Raw genomic sequence first — 23,695 nt, 5'->3', positions numbered from 1 at the left:
TACCTCTTGTTTGAGAGAAATGTTTGATCCCTTATTTTGCTCTGAAACATGTCTGCCCTTAATTTCAGCAGCGTGTCAGCATTTCCTGGACTCCTTAATATCATCATCCCTGTGAAATGAATGCCATTCCAGATACACCTACGGCTTAATGCTCCAGAACAGTATTTCTGCTTATGAATCATGGTTGCTATAGTTTAACAATCGGAAACAAAAAACCCTGTGAAACTTCTTATGACCTTCAAGTATGAATTTCAGGGGAAAAAATGTTTCTGGAATATAGAAGTACTTGAATTATCCAGTCTGATTTCCTTCCTTAAAGTTCTGTCAAACTACTCTTTGTGTTCATGGAGAAACATTAAAAATAAAATGGCTTTGGTCTTCAGTGTTAAAAAAGCTTTTTATTGGGCTGTGTAGCTGTAAAGAACTTCTCTTAAGAGAAAATTGATGGCATTTACATGACACAACTTGAATGTCTAATCTTAATTCAGTGATGTGAAAAGCATCTTAATAGCTAGGCTGCAGTCTTCTGCAATACTGCTGGAACCCCAAAAGAAAATAGCTTGGTAGGGTTTGTTGGAACTAATATCTGTCTTGCACCATGGTTATAAATGCTCCTACGCATATGTTATGCCTCTATAAAACCTTGTTGATTGTAACGAGTGTCCACTTTGATAAATCTGTAAATGGAGTAATAAGCTAAAACGTGTAGATCAGACTAGCTGTGTCTTCATGCATGTGGTGGTTGTTGCCTTAAAGGAAATGTAGAATCAGCTTTAGGGGGAAAATGTTGCAAAAGCCATTGTTTAATTACTTCCAGTAAAACTCACTTTTGCAAGGCTTCTTTCAAAACCATATGTAAGATTTTTGTGTTGATGGACAAAACTATGTATTTTTTTTGTACTCCCAAGCATTTTTAATAGAGGTGTCAATTTAAAATCTTGCTGACTATGGTATTGAAGCCAGCCTGTGTGTTCTAAATGAAATCCATCTTGTAACAAAATGCTAGTTTGTGGAATTTCTGAATAAAATGTTAGCTGTTTCAAGGCATGATTGACTGCGCATTTCACCTTGATTAACTTGCAGGAATGCACAGAAGGCAGCAGGCAGGGTAATAGACAGTATTTTGCAATACATGCTGTTTCCTTAATCTCAGTGTAAAGGATTATTTTATTCATTTGCATTCTGATTATGGAATCCCGAATCATGCTTACTGCCTGAATCTGAAATAAAGGAACTGACATTGCTATCAAGCTTATGCAACTATCTATGGAAGCACGCAACATGTAGTTCTCAGTAAATTCTTGAATATCAGTATTATCTTTTAACACAATTTCTCTTTTATGTGGCATGACTATAAAGCTGTCATGGTACTTCAAGCTATTTTTTGTGAGTACTGAAACACTTTATTTTCTTCACCATTTGACTGTGAGACTAAGGAAAAGTAGTGGTGGAATGCTGGGTGGAAACTAACCTTCTCCAGCAGCTTGCAAACTGGATAGAGTTCTGTCTCCTCTCCTCTCCCCTTTTCTTGTATCATTTTGCTGTTGAGAGAAGTTGCTGGGATGAAATTAAGATGATATCTGCTGTTGGTCTTCTCTTCAGAAGTTAGGGTGAGCCACTTGATGCCTCACATGACGCTGCTTTCACTGGCAATTGCATCCATGGTGCCTTTATAGATGGGGTGTTGGGGGAATACCAGTTTGAGGACTGCTGGGTTAACTCCCTGATAGCTACTTGATAGAAGCATCACCATACCCAAATTGGCTGTTTGGAAATGTCTGAAATAAGATAACCTCATCCTCTCAACAATGAGGAAAGGGTATGCCTGATGAAAATACTACCATAGTATTTTACACGGTTGTTTTGATATGCACAAATAATGTGGTCCTTGAAAAGGCAGGTCCTGACTGCTTGCTCCTGCCATCCTGTAATGGCACAAGAGGGATCTGAACAGGCTGGATCGATGGGCTGAGGCCAATTGTATGCAATTCAACAAGGCTCAGTGCCAGGTCCTGCACTTGGGTCACAATAACCCCACGCAGCGCTACAGGCTTGGGGAAGAGTGGCTGGAAAGCTGCCTGGTGGAAAAGGACCTGGGGGTGTTGGTTGACAGCTGGCTGAATATGAGCCAGCTGTGTGCCCAGGTGGCCAGGAAGGCCAACAGCATCCTGGCTTGTGTCAGAAATGGTGTGGCCAGCAGGAGTAGGGAAGGGATCATCCCCCTGTACTCTGCACTGGTGAGGCTGCACCTCGAGTACTGTGTTCAGTTTTGGGTCCCTCACTACAGGAAAGACCTTGAGGTGCTGGAGCGTGTCCAGAGAAGGGCAACGAAGCTGGTGAAGGGTCTGGAGCACAAGTCCTATGAGGAGCAGCTGAGGGAACTGGGGTTGTTTAGCCTAGAGAAAAGGAGGCTGAGGGGAGACCTTATTGCCCTCTACAATTACCTGAAAGGAGGTTGGAGTTGGTCTCTTCTCCCAAATAACAAGCAATAGGACAATAGTAAACGGCCTCAAGTTGTGCCAGAGGAGGTTTAGATGGGATATTAGGAAAGATTTCTTCACTTGGAGCAGGCTGCCCAGGGAAATTGTTGAGTCACCATCCCTGGAGGTATTTAAAAGACGTGTAGATGTGGTGCTTAGGGACGTGGTTTAGTGGTGGACTTGGCAGTGCTAGGTTAATGGTTGGACTTGATGATCTTAAAGGTCTTTTCCAACCTAAATGATTGTATGATTCAAAGCTCAGTTTTCATCTGGCTCAATTCCCTCATCTGTCTTACTGTAAAAACAATTTTCTCAACATGAAGGAGAGAACAGGGAGCAAGCAGCTAGGGGCACGGGGGGGTTCAGACTGGTTTTTTTGTGGCTGACTGCGTGGTGGTAGCATAGTTGTGTTAAAACTTCAGCTGAGATGAGATCTATGTTAGAATACATGGGTATAAACTCTGTAACTGTATAGTAAGGATTAGGGAAGGTAAACCCAGAACATTGTGTTTTGAGTTGTATCCTTTCTGAAATTAATGCCCAAAGCTTTAAATGTTGTGTATTGGACTACTATTTAAAAGTCAACAATACACTTCTGAACTGTTATTTTTAAAAATATCTTTTATGATCCCAGATGTCTACTACTTCATACCTTCTGTCAGGGCTTTCATCTGCCAGTCCTTGAGTCTGGAGTTGGTATGGTACAGCAGTACAGATTAAAGTCAGATGTTCTTTCATCTTTAAAACTTAATCTCCTTGTTATGGTGGAAGACTTCCACAGAAATAGGAAGGAAGTTGCTTAGAAGATTCTGGACAATTTTATAGCTCTGAAAAGAGAGCTTGCTCACAAAAATATGAGATGATGTGCCTATGCTAAGTTACTTGTTTGTAGTAATGGGAGGTGGGGGGGGGAGAGATTGCTTCCTCTTGCATAATGGGCTCTTCTATTTCTTGATTTGTTTTGTGGTTTTTTTTATTCAATGAGAATCTATTTATGAACTTCATAGTTCAATCCTTAAAGTCTTCCACAACTAACTCTGATAACCAAGTAAATAGTATTATTTCCTTTGAAGAGTTCTTTGTGTCCCACAATACCAGAACGTGATAAGAGAAGGACACAAAGTTTTCTGTGATGTTTTAGAAGAATCAATTATGTTGGTTAAACAGTTTGTTAGTATGGTATAATGTAGCTTTTTAGGTGTCCACCTTGCTGTGCCATTCTTTCAAGAGTGAATCCTGATGTGCCTGTCCCTGTTCATGCATGCATTTAACATGCTGCCCAAAATAAAGGATGCTTCAGAATAAACTATGCAGAACTGAAACACTTCCTTATTTCTTAAAATGTGTTGGAAGACAGGTGATAATACTGATTTGTCTGATTTGTTGTTGTTGTTTTTGTTTGCTGGCTTCATGAAGTGAGACACATACATTGTTTTAGAGTTTATGCTTCTGCCTGTGAATTTAAGACAGCACTGCATGGGTTGGATTAAGGTTTTGTTATTGCTGTTGTTTGAGTGTGGAAACAATTAGAAGTCTTTGAAATTAACAACACAACCAAACTCAACCTTCATCCTGGACACTTTGTTTCTTCGTGATAAACAAACTATACTCTTGTGTCAGGTAAGGGTATGGGTAGTACCTAAGATAAGTGTGAAACTAGAATGATGGAAGCTCAGATGTTTTACCATCTTCCTCAGAAAGGCCTGCTTGTGGTACTGTTGGTTCACCTGTGCTTATCTCCCTTTTCTTTCTAGAATATGGTATCAAGTTTTCGTGTTTCTGAACTACAAGTGTTGTTGGGGTTTGCTGGACGTAATAAAAGCGGGCGGAAACATGACCTCCTGATGAGGGCACTGCACTTACTGAAGAGCGGCTGCAGCCCAGCAGTTCAGATAAAAATCAGAGAACTCTATAGGCGTCGGTACCCAAGGACGATTGAAGGACTCTCGGATTTATCGGCTATAAAACCTGCAGTTTTCAATTTAGACAGTAGTTCCTCTCCTGTTGAGCCTGACCTGGCTGTTGCTGGCATTCACCCGCTCCCTTCTACATCGGTCACACCTCAGTCTCCTTCCTCGCCTGTCAGTTCTGTGCTCCTCCAAGACACTAAGCCCCACTTTGAGATGCAGCAGCCATCCCCTCCGATTCCACCTGTTCATCCCGATGTTCAACTGAAAAGCCTACCTTTTTACGATGTGCTTGATGTGCTCATAAAGCCTACAAGTCTAGGTAAGTATTTAATAGCTCTGCAGGGTGCTTAATTCATGACATAGGCATTGCTTATGACAGTACTAAGTCCAGACTTAAATGGCTTTTTGCAGCTGGGGAAAAGTGGAAACTCCCTTACCTTCTCATTTCTACCCTTGCCCTGTCTTCACCACTTGTTCCCAGAAGTGCCGAGCCATGCTTCAGAAAATACTGTTCTCTTTTGTAAATGTTATATGACTAAAGATCATTGTCTTTTGAATATTAAATAATAGAGTAGAATAGTTCAGTTGTAAGGTACCTGCAATGATCATCTAACTGCCTGACTACTTCAGGGCTGACTGAAAGTTACAGTAATAGTTAAGGGCATTGTCCAAGTACCTCTTAAACACTGACAGGCTTGGGGTGTTGACTGCTTCTCTAGGAAGCCTGTTCCAGTGTTTGACCATCCTCTCAGTAAATAAATGTTTCCTAATGTCTAGTCTGAACGTCCACTTTTGGCTGAAAGATTTGGACCTGAAATCTCTGCCTGGTGCAAGTGAGAAACACATCTGTCAGGGCCAGCAGGAAAAGGATTTCAGGGTCAGTAATTAGTAAGTTGCAACAATGTAAAGGGAACAAGTTCACTGGTTTGTTAGTTTAAGCCTACCTCACCACAACAACTCTGTGGGTTCTGACATCTGGCACTGAAATAGATACTTTGTGCAATGAAGTTCAGTGTTGTGCTCAGATTGGAGAAGGTTTCTCAGTTTACCGGTTGTTGCCACTGTGTATGTTAAAATGCAGGTTGGGCCTTTGTCTTCCAAATAAGGAAAGGTAGTGCAAATCTCAGTTTAGCTTCCTCAAACACCTCACTCTTAAACATACTAAATTATTTGGAAAGACGTTGTTTTCTGTCTTGAAATTCAACCTGTCTTGCCTTACATGGTAGAAGACGTTCCCTTACTATTTAGTAATATTGCTTAGAAAATCTTCAGCATTTTGCAAGCTGTTTGCATTCTCTTAAACATTTTAGTTTTTTAACTGAGAATAGAGTTGTTTAGGCTGTGACTTGTACCTCAGTGAGGCATAGACTGATCGTTGGTCATCTTCCAGTACCTAAAGCAGCAAGCATTACTAACAAGCATTATTGACAATGCCCGTTGTCGCCTCTGTTTGTGTGTTGTAATGCCCTGTTAGAGGAGAGTTTTATGTCAAACCTGTGCATTGATACAATAGCAGCTTTGGTGTTGGACTGCTCTATGGCTCGTGCTGCCGTTACCTTTACAGAGATAATCTGTCAGTGCCATGATGTCCTGGCTAACTCCTGCTTATGTTCAGGGTCCGCAGTACTCGAGTATCTTAACTAGCTTCCTGAATTGTTCTGTTATGGGACAACTGTTGGCTTATAGTTAACCAGACTGGTTAGCCAGCCACTCCATAGTCACTCTGTCCCATATCGTGCAGCATGTGCTTGTGTCATGGTTTAAGCCCAACTGGCAGCAAAGCACCATGAAGCTGCTCACTCGTTTCTCCCCCACTGTGGCCACGTTGGGATGAGGAGAAAATATAACAAAAAGCTTGTGGTTCAGACAAAGACAGGGAGGGATCACTCACCAGTTATGGTCAGGGGCAAAAGACAGACTCAACTTGGAGGGGAAAAAACCAAAATCAATTTAACTTACTACCAATCAAATCAAAGCAGGATAATGGGAAGTAAAACCAAATCTTAAAACACCTTCCCCCATCCCTCTCTCCTTCCTGGCTCAACTCCACTCCCGGTTTTCTCTGCTTCACGGGGAATGGGGGCTGTGGTCAATTCATCACAAGTTGTTGGATTCCACTCCCCTCTGTGCTGCTGGTTCCCCTTCTTAAATACGTTCTCCCAGAGGTGCTGTCACCATCACTGGTGGGCTCAGCCTTTGCCAGAGGCAGGTCTGACTTGTAGCCAGGGAAGCTTCTAGCAGCTTCTCACAGGAGTCATCCCTGTAGCCCCTCCTGTGCTACCAAAACCCTGCCACACAAACCCAAACCAGCTAGGCATTATATTTCTGCTATGCAGTTACTTTTGTTTTCTGGTGAATGATATCTAGAGGTGGCGGTGATATGCTAGAAAATTCCCTAACAGTTGTTTTCATCAACTTTGGAAATTATCCCTTTTTTCTGAAAGCAGAATGCTTCCTTAGGGGTGTCACCATGTTATAGTTAGAGCTGCATGTAAATTCCTCTTTCTCTTGAAGACTGTAGGCTTTTTGTTGCATGTTGCCCAGTTTTCATAGGTGTGAGGATTATCTAGTCCTGTAATGTTTGGGTCCTCTTAGGACATGGATGAGGGGGACAAGGTTAATTTAACTGAGTACTTGCTTGCCTTGAAACTCTTTTCAGAGCACAGTACCTGAAGGTGTCAGCAGCCAGAGCTACAACTCAGATCTGTGTGAGGAGGAGTGGGGAAATAAGATGTGAGGAATGGCTTGATATGCAAATAACGGGCCCTTCTGATGTTAGAAGGATATGAACACTGGCTGAAAATCACTCTTAACATGGATTAATGAGCAAATTTGGAAATAAGGCTTCCTTTATTTAATATCTTTAGGGCGATATGGATAGCTCATAGTCCCAGTTAGTAGATGTGGGTGATTGGGGCATGGAACAAATGGTTTTGTGTGTTTGAGAAATGAAGGATTTGGAAACCAAATAGACAGCTAAGTCAGAGAGCTAGGAGTATAGCCCGCTTCACTGTGACTCTTTAAAAGGGATGAGTGTAGATGTTCTTTTGCACTAATATGAGAACACAAGAGCAGGTGTAGGTGTGGGGTTTAGTTTTAACCCACACTCAATTCACTAACAAAATATGTCCATGATCTTTTTTTATATGTGCTTAAGTATTATTTTAAAATATAAAATACTGTCTATGGTGTGTGTATGCACATATGTGTACAGTGTCGCTGTTTTGAGGAACTTGGTACGTGTGTTTGTTCCACCTGGGTTCTATTCCGTTTTTGTGTCCTTCTTGTGTGTGTTTTTGGGGCATAGGGATCATCTCTGAATGTCACAATGTACAAGACAGTCTAGGTCTTCCAAATTTGCCTGGTTTAATTGTGCTAATTTTGCATTTGTCCTCCTTGCTGGTTACTTTAAATTGTTGGACAAGTCCAATCTACCTTTATTTCAGGTCTAGATTTCTAACCTCTCAAGTCAAAAGGAAGTAGAAAAGTAACATGTACATACTGTGAACCCTTAATACTAAAATATTACACCTTCCCATCACTGACAGACAAGTAGGATTCTGACATCAAAGTTACATTTATTTATTTTTTTGTCAAATGCTACTGAGGGGTAATTCCCAGACATGAGGTCTAGCTGGCTTCTCTGGCATTAGGGATTGTGCTCCCTCCCTTCCTTCCCAAAGGCTTAGTTACCTTTAGCTGTTTCTGAGTTGAGTAATTTTCCAGCTGTCCGTTAATAACTTCTGGTGCACATTCTCTTCTTGTAGTACGTTAAAATAATTGTAAACATCTTCTCTGCTTACTCTTTTTGTCAGATATCCAGTGTTATATTTTTGTTGTGTGTTTGTTTGAACCTTTCTCCCTTGAGAGAAAGGATTATAACATGGCTTGCCAAGCTGCTTCCGTACTGAAGAGTAATGTGATATTAAGCCATCTGAACATAGTTGAATGAATGATTTGTTCCATTGCTTTCCTGTTGACAGTTACAGGCAGTTCAACCACAATTTGATAATATTAAGTGACTTATGCCTTGTTCCAGGAAAAACTCAATTGCAGATCCTGTTTTAATCAATGACTTTTATCACCATGGTTAAACCTCTTTTGTGTCTCTCTTTTTTTTCTAGTACAGAGCAGTATTCAGAGGTTCCAAGAGAAGTTTTTTATTTTTGCCTTAACACCTCAACAGGTCAGAGAAATCTGTATTTCCAGGTAAGAAGTAAGAGTGTGGCATAGCGTAGGTAAACTTTTTCAAAATTTCAGGAGAAAGTGTGGCGGTTTTGTTCATTTTTTGCATCACACAAGCTTGCAGATGCAGAGTGATAATTGTCACCAAAGTTATGCTGAGTTTATCTGTTCTGTTTTCTTCAGGAACTACTGTGCACAGAATCTATGTGCGGTTAGGGTAAATCCCATGCCACTAAAGGGTTAACAATTACTCTGTTCCAAATAATTGTGACTATTTAGAGAGGTGGTAAGCTTTTTTTTCCCTCCATGTTTCCTGGCTGCAGGAATGGAAGGCTGCTTTTATCTTTTGTCCCAGGGTTCATCTTGTTGCAAGACCTATGGTGTAAGCCAAGAGCCTTAATAGGTTTTTTTTCCTCCCTGACAACATCATGCTTTATTGTTACTATAAACTCTTGACAGAGGATGCTGATCCTAAAGTCCTGCTTAACTTGCAGTAGCTAAACAGAGGTGTCGCTCCTAAGATTTGTTTATAGCTCAATACAAGAAAAATAAGAGCAAAGTGTAGCATGTTTGGGCAGGTGTGCTGGTTCTTTCTGCATATGACTGGAATGAGATCTGCTGTCTAAACGGGTACTTCTCTTTTTCTTTCTCTTTGTCACAGGGACTTCTTGCCAGGGGGCAGGAGAGATTACACAGTCCAAGTTCAGCTGAGGTACCTTTTTCATAGTGTTCTCTTCTTAATTGGCTAATGTAACATAAGTCTAGATGTTTGTGGGGACATACGAATGTGGTGACACTTGAAAATGTTCCTTTCTTTTTTTGGGGATACAGGTTATGCCTAGCAGAGACAAGCTGCCCTCAAGAAGATAATTACCCTAATAGTCTGTGTATTAAAGTAAATGGGAAGCTGTTTCCGTTGCCGGTAAGCTTGTGTGTACGTATTTGTGGCTTCATTGTGACTTGTGGTGTGTGTGTTTTTCTTTCTGTAATGTAGCTTGCTAAAATAATCAAGCTATTTATTGTTATCACTCAAATTTTTCTAGTTACTAATGTTAGGCATACGGTTTGTACGCTTGCTGTGTGAGATAGCCATTACTATTAATCATGTTACAGCCACTGCATGGATTAATTGTGTTTTAGCCACCTATAACAAACCCCATCTGTTGCAGTTAACACAACAAAATATGTCAAAAACATACCATTGTCTGCAGAGGGAATCCTCATAGGTCTTCAAACTGAGTCTATTTGACTTGATTGGTAGTAGCCCTTGCTGTTTGGGCTATCTGTACTTATGATTGGCTTGAGTTCCCTCTTGTTATGAGGGAATGGTATCGCCTTCTTGTGTACAACTTTGTATGCTGCTCTGCTTCTGTCTGGTTAGAGCAGAATTCATTGCGGGGATGAAGAACAGACACACTTTAGGGTTCCTAGCATTTGCCGATACTAGAATAGAACAGTGTTGGCAGTCATACGCTTTACTGGTGTTTGATGTTGCAAAAGGTAGTATGTAGGCAAGGTCACCTCAAGGCTTGAATATATACAAAAAGGGAAAGGCACTCTCATTCTTGAAAAATCTCTGGAATGGGTATCTCTGTACAGTAGAACAGATAAACTCTTACACAACCCATTCTGAAATGGTTCTGGAAGCTATAGAAGATGGAAAAAGTAGTAGTACAGAGTTTTTTTTCAGTAGCGGGTTTGGAAAAATGCTGTATGGAGGGAGGAGGTGTGAATTCTCTCTTTCAGAGTGTTTGTCACCTTCTTGGTGTCAGATGTGTCGTCCTGTACCCTCCTTCCTGCCATATGTGACCATGGCTGCTTTTTTTGCCTCTACTCAGCTTAAATGAGACTCTCTAGCTTCTCTTCCCCCTACTTCTTTAAACGTTGCATCGCTGTTCTCTCTGTCTTCAGTGTGTAAGAGGATTTCTTTCATATGTTTTCTGGTCAGTATTTTCTGCAAATGTTATGTCTCTGTGCTAAATTTGAGGATTTTCTTGTTTCTTCTGCAGATTGTCTTCCTTTCTTTAAGCAGCCCACCAAAAAGAATTGGGTCTGATGTTATCCTCTGGACATTAATGTCTGCTGATTCTCAGTCTTGCTAATATAGTTTGCACCCTGCTATGCTGTGTTATGCTATCCATTTTGCGCATATGGTGTCACAGTTGTAACAAAAGTTTTTTGTAGTCTTGGATTATTGCTTTGCTTTAGAACTAAGTCCTGTAGGTTCTTCCTGCACATCATAAGGTGATTCTTTAATCCGTTCAGCAGAAACTTTAGGTGAGAAAGTGAATAAATGACTATTGTCTTGGCAAATTCCTTTCCTCTCTTCCTTCAGTATGAGCTGAATAACAGATATAGTTGCAGACTACTCCTGTAAATGTTTTTTTTTGATCTGGTCACTGACTGCAACCTTCTGGTGGTTCCTTTCTGTTACAGGAAATGTAAGATAACTCCTTTGCCTCAAAGACCACTATTGTCCAACTCGGTAGTGTTAGTGTTAGGTAATTAATCAGTGATGCCAGCTTCTATTGCCAACTTGTATAACTCTTAAGTAAGTGCTGTTCTTTCCTTGGTATAGCAGTTCGTGCCTCTGCAGATGTCTGTAAATCATACTTGGTCATCTCCTTGGCTGCAATCCTTACCAGAAGCTTCACAGAAATGCTGCCAGTGTGCCAGTACTGCTTCAGGTTGTGCCAACTTACATTAACACAGTGTTTTCTTGTATTCCTACAACTATCTGTGTCCTCCTCTTAGTGTTGGTTCTGACTTAAAAGGAGTAAATGTGGAGCCTTGTGTGCTGGTGTCTTGGCAAGTAACAAGTATCTTATACATAATGCACTAGAGCAGGTGGTTCTCCTGTTAGCTTCTCTTGTAGGCAAGACAAAATGTGGAAGTCCAAAAAGGTAATTTACTCTTCTTCTCAAGGGACCTCAATAGACCACTGCAGGTCTCTTTTGAAGGACAAAATCAAATATATCAGGGCAGGCTGGAAACGGCCAGATAGAAGAGCAATCACACTTTCTGTCGATAAATTGTTATGGCTCTTGCAGATTCCACCAACTTTGACTAATATGGTTCTTGCAAGAAGCGTGGAAGACTTAAAGACTGAAATAATGTTGGCACTTGCTAGCCACTAGAACTGGCAGCCTAACTAAACAGCACTAGACCATGCTGGTTGTGATGGGCAAGCAGAGTGCTCTTTACTTAACTCCTGGAAGGCTACAAAGGGAGGGCTTTAAAGTGTTCTAGGAATACAAGGGTGACTGTGATCTCAAGGTCATTGCTCTGTGGAAGAAAACATTAAAAGCTTCACAGAAATGAAGCGTGTCTGCAGAGTCTGTCTCTAAAAAAGAAAAAAAAAGTTGGGAAATATTAGAGAACTTGCATCCTTGCTCTCTTGAAAGCAAGGCAGCTTAATTTTAGGTTGGAGACCAGCAGGATTATTGAGGCTGGTATAGTATGTGTGGAAGTACTCTCCTAAATATTGCAGGGATGGTGTGTTCATCCACGTAAGCTCATTATAAAGTCACCATAGTAGAGAAAGGCCTACTACAGCAAAGCAATTGGGATATATGCTCTATAAATGGCTGTAGCTGTTATGTCTGAGTAAGAAATGGCAAATCATTCATTCTTTTAAATGTGAAATTGCTAGCAGGCCCCATACATCTGCTGCTTCTATGTTCTGCAATAAAACACATGTGCTAAGGTTCCTGATAGCTATTGGGTCACTCATCATCTGGGGTGAGAACCATTTTAGAGAGGGTTCTTCAGCAATTGCTGTCTGCCACTCCGGCCTGGCAGACCTGCCTATAGAAGCTCCGAGTCCCCATTCTGTCACTGCAAGCAAGAGCCCTGTCTGAAATTAATAAAGGGCAGTGGTGAGGCACAGCCAGGGCTTGGTTGTCATGTGAAACATATGGACTAGTATAGAGCTGCTTTGGAAACCTAGAAAATGTGACAAGTATGGAGTCCTCCGTGGAGTAAAGGCAGTGATTATCCTATGGTATACTTGGCTAGTGAGCAGAAGACACTGGTTTTTCTGGTTTTTATTTTTCAGACTTAGTGTCTTTCAGAGTAACTCTTTTTCCAATCACTAGGCTGAGAATGTGTGTGTTTCTCTATTAAAAAATAAAAAAAAAGAAAAAAGAAAAGGGGTGTGTGTGTGTTTTTCCAGTATATTGTTTCTGGGAGGGTTTCTTGTATAGAACAGTGTCTTGAACTAAATGAAATCTGGCAGTCGGTTCTGTGCAAGACATAGGGCTGCAATCTTTTATTGGTATCCTTCTGGTGCAGGATGAGTTTTTGAGATGAGTGGACTGCAGGCGGTCTCTGTGAGCTCAAAACGGAGATTTTCAGAATTCCTGTTACAGACTGGCTTGCTTTCATAGTGACAGACGCAGGGTGATATGAATAAGCTCCTTCACGAAGCACAAGTATTTTCTGCTCACGATATGCTGGAGACTACGTGCTTGCCTTCAAGCAAAAGGGAATGAGGTGGCTCCCGATTTAATTCGCATACATCATATAGGAAATAAAACTACAGAGAAAAGCTGTCCAGGTTATGAAATTCTTCATAAAAGCTGAGCAAACAATACCTAGTTTATTTTGTTTCTGCAGACAGCAGCAAAGCCTATTAGGTCTTAAATACAGCTGATATACTCCACATATAGCCCTTCTTCAGGGGCCTTGGCAGAGTACAGATGACAACCTGTCACTAATGGAGCTAGGTATAGTTGATGCAAGGCAAAGCAGGCACGAAGGAGACGTGGAGCTCTTGGAACAAGACTTTATTGTTTCTTAAATATAATCAATGGAGTGTTTTCTGGGTGTGAAATGCTGAATTAACTCTTCATGACTTGCTGTGTTTGTCACTAAGGCTGTGTCCTTGTGATGTTCCACTCTCTTTCAGTGGGGTGGGGGGCAAAAAAGGACGAAGCATCAACACTACTTTTTATGCTTCCAGTGAACTTACCTGGACCAAAACTGCATTCTCTTCCACCTTTTCAGCACTTCTGTAAAACCACTTTAAAGCGGACTGTCATGGTTTAACCCCAGCTGGCAACTAAGCACCATGCAGCTGCACGCTCACTTCCCCCTGCTGTGGGATGGGGGGAGAGAATTGAAAAAAGTAAAACTCGTGGGGTGAGATAAGAACAGTTTAATAGAATGGAACAGAAGAAACTAATAATGATGATAATAACAATAATAAAATGACAATGATAATAATAAAGGGATTGGAATATACAAGTGATGCACAATGTAATTGCTCACCACCCACCCACCGACACCCGGTTAGTTCCCAAGCAGTGATTCCCCCCAGCCCCACTCCCCTCAGTTTATGTGCTGGGCATGACGTCCCATGGTATAGAATATCCCTTCGGCCAGTTTGGGTCAGCTGTCCTGGCTGTGTCCCCTCCCAACTTCTTATGCCCCTCCAGCCTTCTTGCTGGCTGGGCATGAGAAGCTGAAAAATCCTTGACTTAGACTGAACACTATTTCGCAATAACTGAAAACATCAGTGTGTTATCAACATTCTTCTCATACTGAACCCAAAAGATAGCACTGTACCAGCTACTAGGAAGAAAATTAACTCTGTCCCAGCTGAAACCAGGACAAAACCAAAAAATGCTTTAAAATTGTGGTCGACTTTGGGTATTAGACTGTCAAAGACTGATATTTCTCAGAGTAAGTGTTTAGTCTCCAGCCTAGAGAGCTTCTAGGTTTACCTGCTTCCCATAGATCTGTTGAAAACTAACAAGTCTGTTTCAGCAGGTTTCAGAGTGCAGCGGGGAGACTTGGTAACCGTTTCCTTGTCCTTTCTTCTCATAGGGATATGCTCCGCCGCCAAAAAATGGAATTGAACAGAAGCGACCTGGGCGCCCCTTGAATATAACATCTCTAGTTAGGTTGTCGTCAGCAGTGCCAAACCAGATTTCCATTTCCTGGGCTTCTGAAATTGGAAAGGTAAACTCTGTGTTCTGTAGGATGTAGAAAGCTGCCTAAATAACCTCATCTAGCATTCCTTCTCCCCTGCTGCCTGATGTAGCTGTCAAGGCATACACCAGCAAGTGTTTAGTATTAGGTGGCCAAACTTCTTATCAGTGCCAGGAAACAAAGTTTGCTCTAGAAGTATGGTAGTTTACAGTAACATATATACAACATGTGTGGAGATGGCAAAGGCCTCCTTATAGAATTCACATTAGAAAGCCTGCTGTTAGGGGTTGCCTGAAATGTGTATCAAAAATAACAAAATCTTTTTGTGGTGTAAATGGTACAAAACAGTTCAGACATGACAAAATAACAAAAGGAAAACCTACTTTCTTCTGTGTAGCCTGATGGTGTGAAGAGTGGAATTATGTGACTTTCCATATGGAAATATGGAATTATCTAAGGCACGTTTCTCAGTATCTGTTGTGATGGCCCATTGGAGAAGGCTTTTTAAACTGTCCAGATGTGCCAAGGCTGTGGGGGCAGAGGCATGCATTTGCTTTAGAGGTTTTTTTATTTTCTAAGTAATACTAAGTAGTTTTACAAAAACAATTTTTCTTTCATAGGAAGAACTGTTAACGGATATTTTCTTCTCTATTCTTTTGAGATTCCTTTTTTACATGAAAATGGCCTCTCTATGAGTTGATTTAAAATTGTACTTGCAAATAAACCAAAACAGGGTGGAACTTCCAGCTCAGAAAGCTCATAGATGGCAGATTGCTGGGAAGGGTTTACTGGGGAGGTGTCAGGCTGCTGGTGCCAGCTGTTTCTGGGCTTGATGGATCTCAAACATACTTGGTTGGACTATACTTGTGTTGTGTGTGTGTGTTCGTAACACAGGATACCCGAGCAGTGTGTGTTTTCTTACAAATGAAGAGTAGTCTGGGAGTTTGGGTGACTTGAGGGAGAAGTGATTCAGTGTGAGGAAGGATGGAGAGCTGGGGAAGAAATGGAAATTGAAGCCTCTTCATAATGCAGTTCTAAACTTCATGGAAAGCTGCAGTAGGAGAAAGGCATGCTAGACTTCAGGTGGCAGGAGATAAAGGGGGTGGTGACTGAAATGTGAAACCTGTTGTTTTCTAGTGCCTGCAGTCATTAATCATACTTGAAAAGGAATTAGCCTTTAAAATGGCCGTGTGGCTGTTTAGAAATTCCCCTATGGATTTACTAAGGAAAAGAAAGGGAGAGTGTGAGGGATTTCTGAATTCTTCCTAGATTTAAATAGCTGTTGCAGCATCCCTTTCAGCTGTTGGTAAGTAAAGAACTACTTACTCCTCTGTTTGTGACCAGTTGTGGAAATCCTTGTGGATTCAATTTTCAAAGTAGCTTACCCCTTGCTTTTTTTCGTCAAAATCAAAACCTGTGGACCAGAGACACCATGTGTTTCAGAGTGACACTCCAGTATATACTTTTATACGGTAATTAAAATTTTAAAAAGAAATTGGAGAGAAAGCTAATGTTCACAAAATAAATGAAGGGTGGTGCTGACAGCAAAGTTTTTTGTCTGTTTTTGTCTTTTTTTTGTTTATTTTTGTTTTTCCCTAAAACAGAGGTGAAGGAGAAGATCTAAGCCATGCTTCCCAATTATAAAGCACAAGAATCTTGAAATGACTGCAGTGTTGTGTGTGGTCTTGGCCTCTCCCACTGACCCCTGCTTTCTTCCTCCCCTGTATCTGCCAAAACATATTCTCATGCAAGCAGTTGAATTGGAGGTTGTCCCAGCATTCCCCCTTGCCCCGAGAGGTAAAGCGAGTTCTTTGGTTTAACGTTGGTGCGCTGCTCTAAGTATCAGAACTTGCACAGCAGCCGTCGCTATTCATCCTCTAAATGAGACCCTTGGGGACAGTGTGGAGTGTCAGCGGGCGCACGTGCTAAGGGCTTATTGGCATCTATTTGACTGATAGTGGAGGGCGTCCGAGCAAAGGAGGCTTTAATCCCACAGAGGTGGTCAGACTTGAGCCTGTAGAATTCTGTCTGAATAAGTAGTGCAATGCACGGTCATTCTTTAAGGAAAGAAAAAAAATCTGTTTTTCTTAGCAGTTTCCCATGCGTTTAGGTAACTTTATTTGCTCATCTAGGTAAGAGCTGGTTTTCCTATAGGTGGTAACGGAGGAGCAGAGCAGTAGGTGTTGTTTAAATTCTTGTGCAGTACCCAGACAGTATAGGAGCCATAGGAAGGTGGCTGGCAGGGAGTGGAAGTGAGAGGTTGCAGGTTGTGTTTGTTACACAGATAAACTATTATTATTCTGCAGTAGTGGGACTTGCAGAATTTTTTCTTCATTAGTGACTTTGAATAGAGAGTTAATACTGAACAGAAGAAGCTGGGAAGTGGTGTGAATTAGGGAAGAGTAGTAAATGCTAGGGAATGTGGCCAGCCTCAGAGGAGTGGGTATGGTGTAATGAGGTTTGGCTTGAAAGTGCAGAGCAAGCTAAAGAAAAGGTACAGGGAAATTGGTGCAGCTGTGTGCCATGTGAAGGTGTTGCGTTTGCACCTGAAAGACTGTTCATCTTTTTGTTTGTCATGTGATCATCTCCGAGCTTCCCACTAACAGGTTGACACCGAAAAAAGGGAAGGATTTAACAGACAAACATGAGAAATTCTTAAAGACTGCCTGTATGAGAAGGTGTGTTGCCAGTGTAAATCATCTTTCCCAGAGAAGAGCCCAGATTGTATCTCGGTTGTGGAGTTATTCTTCTTAGTTAAGCCACAACTGGAGTAGGACAACTGGACTTGATTGGCAGGAGAATTCTGGTAGAGTATTGGGCTCTTTCACAGTAATGAAGTAATCTGTCAATGCTTTTCATAACTATTAAGCCAAAAATTGTCATGTTTTTGTTTTTACTGTATGCTACAGCTAGTGTAAATCATAATCGGTTGTAATAGTGGAAGTACTGTATGAAATCAATATTTACACTTTAATCACTCTTTTTGTAGAATTACTCCATGTCTGTGTATCTCGTTCGTCAGCTCACTTCAGCTATGCTTTTGCAGAGGTTAAAAATGAAAGGTATCAGAAACCCTGATCATTCCAGAGCACTAAGTAAGTCAAATTAATTTGCCTGTCTGTACTTTGTGAGGGTGGTCGGTGGCTCTTTAAAACTAGGACTGGTAATACTTGGGGGATTTACAGCATTTTGAAAAGAAAGTCTGTGCCCAGAGTATCGAAGGTTCCCTTTGCTTTTGCTGAGGCATCATGTGCTTTTTCAGTGAGGGTCCCTGCGCTGGTAGGGAGTGCACTTAGAGGTCCCATCTGAAGTGTTCTTACGGGAGTGTCATGAGCACCACTTACTGTGGTGGGCTGTGAGGTGCAGGTAGATGTCCTAAATTCTTTTTGCTTGCATGTGATCCTGATTTGCCTTTGCACCTCGCTCACTGATGATTATTTTATTTATCTCTTCGCATGTTGGGTTGAGTTTGCTCTACTAACCCTCATGGCTGGTAGTGCATCTGCTGCACATCATACAGTCTTGTGATGCGCAGTGTTTGCCAGTTGCTTATAAATAGTGAAAGTATTGTTGTTTGATATTGCTATGAACTAGTTTCCTAGATGCTTTATTTTTTTAGATAGCTGGAAATAAAGTACATGCACTGGCAAATCGAGATTAGCATTTTAAGTAATGATGTCTGTGTATAACTTCTTCATTTATTTTAATAGTTAAAGAAAAACTAACTGCAGATCCCGATAGTGAGATTGCCACGACCAGTCTGCGGGTATCTCTGATGTGTCCTGTAAGTATGGCTGGAAATTACCTTGTACAGATTTGTCTCTTCATCTTTAGTGCAGAGTTGGGCCGCTTTTAAAAAGCGCTTTTTAAGAAACTTCACTGGCTTTTGTTATATACTTATTAACATAAAACAGTGGGGAGAAGGGTACATCTACAAGCACCTGATTGTAGCAGCATTCAACCAAGTATGGTTTAGGACTGCGAAAGCCTCAGTTTGTAATGCAGTCAGAATCAAGTCGCTACTAGTGTATAGCAAGGTCTTTAGAAGGAGTAATCTTGTATATCGAGATGTTGAGACTAATTGGGCAGGGTGACAGAATAATTAAAGGATACAGTGATAAATAAAACTTTGGATCTCCTCATGTTGGTGGTATTGCTTATACTGCCAGCTGCTATAACAAACAAACAAAATGACTGCTGTGTAACAAGGTAACACTGCCTTGGTGTTTCGCTTCCCAGCTAGAAACTGGCCTTGTGTTTGTGACTGCTCTGTTAAGCTAAATGTTAAAATGGGTATTATGCCATTCTGAGTCTAACATAACTGGAGCTCACAAAACCCCTTGAAATATTTGACTAAAGAAAATGATAAAAGCGGGTGCTTCAGTAGGTCTTTAAATAAAAATAAAATCCTAGAAATAACATTGATGCAGGTCCATTAGAAATGTTTCTGACTGTTTTCAACTCAGTGAAGACTTGGAGGATGGCTTTATTGCTCCTTTAAGTGCACTGCATGTGCTTTGATAGGGTGGCTTTGCCTGCAGCGACCTTAGCACTGGGCACCTCTGTAGTGAGAAGAGACAGTTACTTCACCGACTGCCTCCGATTTCATTGTTAGCCATCCAGGCCTATTTCACTGTCTTCTGTTCTGATGCTCTTTAAATGCATCTCCTGCAGCTGGGAAAAATGAGACTGACAATCCCATGCCGGGCTGTTACTTGCACACACCTGCAATGTTTTGATGCTGCTCTTTATCTTCAAATGAATGAAAAGAAGCCTACCTGGATCTGCCCTGTCTGTGACAAAAAGGCAGCTTATGAGAGCCTAATATTAGATGGGTAAGAGACTGGGTTTGCAGATTACACAATTAGTTAACATTTTTGTGACTTAAGGTTCAGCCTTTTCATACTGTTTTCTTTGCCAAAAGACTTTAGACTGGGAGGAACCATTAGACTCTGTTAGTTTCTGTTCCTATGTAATGAACTACCTAAGTTTATCTTCTAGCTGCATCATCAAACTCTCAAGCCTCAGTATATTTCCTTTGGAGAAATCCAAATGTGACATCTAAGGATAGGTCTCCCTTTTACATGACCCCATCTCTGAAGCTATTAACGTTAAAATTTAACTCATGAAAAAGTGTCAAACTTGATTCAGAGGATGATAGATTTCCATACAGAAGCAGAAATTATGAAATGCAGTAATGTTGGAGTGGAATATGGGTAGGTTGGGATACTCTTTTAGGTTTCGATGTCTGCAAAGGCTGTAATTGCAGGCTTTCGGGTAAGATGAACTGGGGAGAGGGTACATGCAGTGAGTCAAAGGTGATCATAATTAGCTTTTCAACTGTGTCTCCTTTGCACTTAGGATGAAAAATTTCACTTGGAATCAAAAATGAAACCACTCAACTTTATTTTTCAGGCTTTTTATGGAAATCCTTAATGAATGTTCAGATGTGGATGAGATCAAATTCCAAGAAGATGGCTCCTGGTGCCCCATGAGGCCAAAGAAAGAAGCTGTGAAAGTCTCAAGTCCACAGTGCACCAAAATAGAAAGTATGTACATCAGGGGTACTGGTTGCAAACCAACAAAAAGTCTTGGAGACTTAGCTGTAGCTTGTATAATGTGTATGGATGTTGATGTCTGTGTTGTGGAGGGCTTAATACTTCTAACCTTCTTTCTTTTACTTTAAATGACAAGGTTTGTATCTCTCAAAATGTGCATTTTGGGGCTTTGTCTTTGCTCTTTATAATAGCAGTTAAGAAAATGAGAGGTTGCTCTTGTTTTAGGTCCTTAAATGGATAAGTGAAGATTAAAGCTTGTGCTTTACTATTCTCAATGTGATACAGAATAGTAATAAAACAGTTCCTGGGCCGTAACATTCTGTAGTGGCCAGGAAGATGAGCTAAAACAGGATTTGAGCTCCTGGTTCTGTTGCAGATAGAAACAGCTGATGTCAACAGCCTTTAAAAAACAGTAATATTTTATTTTCTTGTTTAGGTTCCAGTGTTGTTAGCAAACAGTGTTCTGTGACAGTGGCCAATGAGGTGAACAAGAAGAAAGTGGACGTTATTGACTTGACAATAGAAAGCTCTTCTGATGAAGAGGAAGATCCTCCTGCCAAAAGGAAGTGCATATTTATGTCTGAAACACAAGGAAGCCCAACCAAAGGGTTTGTCAATTTTAAAGTTAGTTGTTATTCTGTAATGTCTTAGATAAACTGATGTGTAGACAAACGGACTTGTAATCTCTCTCCGGGATCCAGCTGCACATTTCCAGAGGAGAATTTCTAGGCCTCTCCTTGCAGAAGGTTGTATCGATACAGTACCTTTGTACAGGCAAAACACTATTAAATAGTTTTACATCTCACAAAAGACTTGCGCTGACTGTTGCTGTGTTTGCAGGGCTATTTCTCCATAGAAAAGGAAGCTGATTAAGCTAATGGACAGGATTCTCCTGAGAAAGCAGATTATGCCAAGTGGAGGAGCTTTATGCATTCTTGCTAAGTTAGTGTCATCTTAAAGGCTTTTCTCTCGCTGTCTGTTATACCCTTTATCTAATCTGCTCTGGTGCCCAGGAAACTAGGCTGCGTTGTGTGTTTCATCCATCCTGTCAGTCTTGGAAGGGAGGCTTTTTGCTGTTTTGAGTCAAGACAAGCTTTTTCTCCATCTCTCTGTTAAACTCTGGAATGTCTTGGACACTGTTGTTGGCCATGGTTATCAGTCAGTCCTGCGCCTTGGTTAGCGTAACTGATGACTTCCCAAGTCCTCTGTCAAGTGCTCCATCTTTGTAGTCATGCCTGACTTCAGCGGCAGGCTTAACCAGCTTCTTTACTGTTATGCTGCCTTCTGTCTGTCCCAATCTACGCAACTCGGCTGCAGTTACTGTTCATGGCTTCTGTAAAGTTCTTGCCCTTGGCCCATAGGGCACAGGAGACCTGCAGGGAGAGAGGGGCACTGGTCAGGCTCACCAGCAGTCACTGCTCCACGAGGCGATTCCAAGTGTCAGCTTTTAATAATGGCTTATTAGTTAGTGTTGCTGCATGCATGAGGTGTGTGTCTGTGTGTCTCAGCGTAGTGGCTTATGTCTTGTACTAAAATAATAGTAATAAAAACAAACCCCTTCTGTTTTGCCAGCTCTTGAAGTAATGAGCAGCTGTACTGTGTCTCTAGTCCACAGGAATGTGTGGTCTTTGAGCAAATAGTTGGTCATCTTCAACAACTTTCAGCAGTGATTCTGAAATGCTGTTGCTTTTTGTGAGGATTGTGGAGGAGTCCTTCTGCAAGAGACTCTGTTTCTTATTTTTGTAAGAAAAAATAGCTACAAATACATCTCTTAATGAAGTTTCAGAAGGCACCAAGACTTCCTTCTGTGCTCCCGTGTGTGTCCGAGATGGCTACCTGCAACCATAATTGTAGGAGGACTGAGTTTTCTTGTCTGTCTGTGACCAATGTATTTTCCTTGCTGTTTGGGTATGGAAATGGCATGTTTTCATTCTTCAAATCCAAGTCAAAGCCAGGGTTTTGGGGAATAGCTTCTCTCCTGTAAACAGTGTTGCCTGAATGCTAGTTTTGGCAGAACTGTGGGGTGTCTTCCTACAGGCAGAAGCAACACAGGCTGAAGTATGAGAGGTGCTTGCGAGGGCAGGGTCTGAAATCCAAGCTTCTGAAATCAGAAGTAGCAGAAATGCACCGATGCAGCAGTCTGGGGAGGAAGACGTGAGTGGCTAACACTCATGGCTGGTGGGCTGGAGGGAGCGATGCGGAGCAGCTGGGAGCGGGACTCTGGGTGTTTCCACCTGACTTGGAGTTTATGAAATATTTTATGCACGTGGCTGGTGCCTGAACACCTGTGGTGGTGTCTTTAGCAGTGCCGCGAAGTAATCGGGCAGAAGGTGGGGATGCAGAAGGGTTTCAACTGGCTGCAAGCTCCTGGAGAGCTGAACTTAGCTTGGGCTCAGGCTGTGAGTAAAGATGGGTTTGGTATTTAACTCCCACGTGTGTAATCTCAGGGGCTGAATAATGGTCAGTTGTGCCCTCGGCATGACAGGGTAGCACCGAGGAACAGTGATGTGGGGACATTGCAACAAGTGCTCTCCTCCTGGCTCTGGCTACCTGCACATCCCTCCCAGGATGCTCCACAGATAGAGATTTCCATTTCTCTCTCTGAACGGTAGACTGTTATAAATGACTCCAGCACTGTACTTTGTTTTAATGCCAACTTGCTCTTATGTCACAGCTGCTGTTGAGAGCCAAGATACGGTCATGTTATTATGAAGACTGTTATGAAAGAGGAAATTAGAGTGGAATACTGTGTAGTGAGTAGCCACGCTGTAGTTGTGTTGTTACGTAGTGACCTTGTGAATGAGAGTGCACAGCGGTGCGTAGTTTCTCTTCTGTAACTAACGGCCAGGTTGTTTGTAACTTCCCATGCTGTTCAAAACAGGGTTCTCATGTATCAGCCATCTACTGTCAGAGTGCCCAGCGTGACAACGGTCGATGCTGCTGCTATTCCTCCTTCATTAACAGACTACCCAGTACCATTCCATCATCCACCAATATCCAGTATTTCATCAGACTTGCCAGGTAGGTGGTGGCTATTTTTAATGTGTATTCTGACAGCTTTATTAATTTGCGGGGTGGGTAAAAATTGGAGAATTGATCAACTTTTTTTTTTTTTTTAATGTAACAAGACTATATGCAGTATTGCACTGATGCGATGACTAGACAAGTCCAGTACAGGCTGCCTTTCCAGTTTCAGGTTGCACTTCGCAACGGCGATGTGAAAAACATTGCTTCTGGGGTACAAATTGGCACTTTGGAACTGCAGCCAGAAACACTTCTCGCTATATTCAGTTAGATTCTCTGTAAACATCTGGTTGTTACGTGTTGTAGATGCGAGGGAGAGTAGCTGCTTATTTAAGTTATAGAGGCGTGATGGCGCTGACTCATTCCAACCCTAGAAGTAGAGATATTCTGCTAGCTGATTCTAGTGGTGCTCTGTCTAGACTGTATGAAAAAGGTTAAGGTGAGCTACCATATGTAAGCTGAACTCTATTGACTTTCTTTACCTAGACATACCCTAAATGCCTATGATGTATTCTTCAACACTGCTGCTAAATATCAGACAAAAGGTGGGGATACTGATTGTTTTCTATCCTGGCTCCTTGAAAAGAACACTGTATATAGGGAC

The 23,695-nt window shown here is 41.6% G+C and overlaps 1 protein-coding gene across 11 annotated transcripts in view; it reads left to right on the top strand.

Annotated features, from left to right (window-relative positions):
• Positions 1-23,695, top strand: part of PIAS2 (protein inhibitor of activated STAT 2) — a 34,026-nt gene that overhangs the window by 5,234 nt on the left and 5,097 nt on the right. For 8 of the 11 annotated variants that reach the window (XR_007505135.1, XR_007505137.1, XR_007505138.1 and 5 more), the window contains exons 2-12: positions 4,235-4,709; positions 8,515-8,599; positions 9,237-9,287; positions 9,407-9,497; positions 14,405-14,539; positions 17,499-17,604; positions 18,220-18,293; positions 19,184-19,344; positions 19,925-20,058; positions 20,504-20,675; positions 22,949-23,088. Coding sequence is in view for 6 of the 11 variants with exons in the window: in XM_049796076.1 (XP_049652033.1) it covers positions 4,235-4,709; positions 8,515-8,599; positions 9,237-9,287; positions 9,407-9,497; positions 14,405-14,539; positions 17,499-17,604; positions 18,220-18,293; positions 19,184-19,344; positions 19,925-20,058; positions 20,504-20,675; positions 22,949-23,088 (1,624 nt within the window). In the remaining 5 variants the exon portion in view is untranslated. Of the gene's footprint in view, positions 1-4,234; positions 4,710-8,514; positions 8,600-9,236; positions 9,288-9,406; positions 9,498-14,404; positions 14,540-17,498; positions 17,605-18,219; positions 18,294-19,183; positions 19,345-19,924; positions 20,059-20,503; positions 20,676-22,948; positions 23,089-23,577; positions 23,692-23,695 lie in introns of those variants that run through there. The other 3 variants (XM_049796079.1, XM_049796078.1, XM_049796077.1) reach the window with 2 other exon arrangements.

The sequence above is a fragment of the Accipiter gentilis genome, chromosome Z, assembly GCF_929443795.1.
Source record: "Accipiter gentilis chromosome Z, bAccGen1.1, whole genome shotgun sequence".
NCBI lineage: Eukaryota > Metazoa > Chordata > Aves > Accipitriformes > Accipitridae > Astur > Astur gentilis.
This window is presented reverse-complemented; position numbering and strand designations above follow the sequence as displayed.